The following is a 1,583-nucleotide window of genomic DNA, read 5'->3' on the forward strand; positions in this document are numbered from 1 at the left end:
AATCTCAATTGCAATAAAAATAGGATTAATTAGAATCTGGCATAAAGGCATTGTCTGTTGGCTGAAAGCGTTTTTATACCCGCTCGATACTTTTAGGCGGGCTTATCTATATTTACACAGTAGATTGCCAGAAGGGCAGACTTACGAAGAGAGAAATAAATAGAAACGAGACTAAGAAACGAGAAAAGCACTCGAATGGCAGGCAGGCTGACGAAAGCAAACAGTTGGACAATCACACAAAAAGCTAGAATGATTGAAGCTGTAATGAGCCTTTCGTGACAGCAATGGACCTTTTTTCTCTCCCTCAGGATGCCTTCCCTCTGCGCCTGGGAGCAATTCATCTAGTCAATCAGCCCTGGTACGTGGAAGCGGCGTTGGGGCTCGCCAGGCCGTTCCTCAAGGAGAAACTTCGATCTAGAGTAAGTGGAAGGGCGGTCGATGTGCAGGCACTTGCGTTTTGTTTATGAGAAGACGCTAAGCAGCTCCACGTGTTGTGAATAACAACTGGCGCTTAACTTTAAGGAATTGATATATTGTAAGGGTTGAATATAACACGGATTGGTTGGCGGCCTCTGCTTTTGATGATGGTGAATGTAGTAGGATTCTGTAAGGGAATATCAATAAAATAAATGATTGATTATAATGCCATTAATTTCCTTCTCAGATCCACGTCCATGGAAACAACCTTGCGACGCTGCACGCTCAGGTTCCTCCCAGACTCCTTCCGGCAGAGCTTGGGGGCGAAGGCGCGGAATACCACCCCCACACATGGGCCTCCACCATGCTAAAGCGCACGCCGAGCCAGCAGGAACCACCCCAGCAGCAACAGGAGCAAGAACAAAAGCCGCTGGAGCAGCAGCCGAAGGAACAGCACCAGGGGCAAGCTAACACGTGTGCGCGCAGCCCAGAGAGCAACGGCTACAACGGTTTTAACGGTCCCGCAAAGAAAACGCAGGAATCGCCGCGCTCTTTCGCGAAGGAGAGCCTCAGCCTGAGCACCTCGTGTGACCTGTCCTCGGAGAACACAGCCTCCCCGCCCTCGCCCGACACGCCCTTAGTCAACAAACCCGAAACTAATAGCACCATCGCTGCTAGCTTCACGGCCATGATCTTCGGGAAGAGCGACTCAGATAGCAAGTCCAATGGGAATATCAGCGACGGGGAGGAGGTGGCGCTGAAGGCCCATTAGGAGTTCTCGCTCGTGGTTTGGTTCATCACGCGTTCGTGTGTTGAGAGCGCGAACTGGGGATTTTCATCAAGGCAAAAAATGTAGGCTGCTCTGTGTCTGTATTTCAGTGTCATGTTAGATTCTTGTGCTTTTTTAAATTTTGAGTTTTTTTGTACTCTAAGCATGGTATTTTTTATTCATATTATTTTCGCTAATTCCACAATGCAAAAAAGAATAGGATCTTAATCAAAATCGGTGTTTAAATAATCAAATCAAAATACAGAATTTAAACATGTTTATGGCCCCTGGCAGGCCGTAATTAAACAGCCTCGTTTTTTATTATTAAACCTTGATGATGTTTGATTTTCGTATTATCTCTATAATCAAGACAATATAGTATTTCAGTGTTGATATG

The 1,583-nt window shown here is 46.2% G+C and overlaps 1 protein-coding gene across 1 annotated transcript in view; it reads left to right on the plus strand.

The window, feature by feature from the left end:
• The window catches only part of LOC119590668 (clavesin-2-like), a gene marked incomplete in the record, with an annotated part of 51,482 nt that extends 49,986 nt beyond the window's left edge, over positions 1 to 1,496 (plus strand). Inside the window, 2 exon segments of the mRNA XM_037939348.1 lie at positions 309 to 419; positions 665 to 1,496. Of these exon segments, the coding sequence (XP_037795276.1) occupies positions 309 to 419; positions 665 to 1,189 (636 nt within the window).
• Positions 1,497 to 1,583: the final 87 nt, after the last annotated feature.

This window comes from Penaeus monodon, chromosome 27, assembly GCF_015228065.2.
Source record: "Penaeus monodon isolate SGIC_2016 chromosome 27, NSTDA_Pmon_1, whole genome shotgun sequence".
NCBI classification, from domain to species: Eukaryota; Metazoa; Arthropoda; class Malacostraca; order Decapoda; family Penaeidae; genus Penaeus; species Penaeus monodon.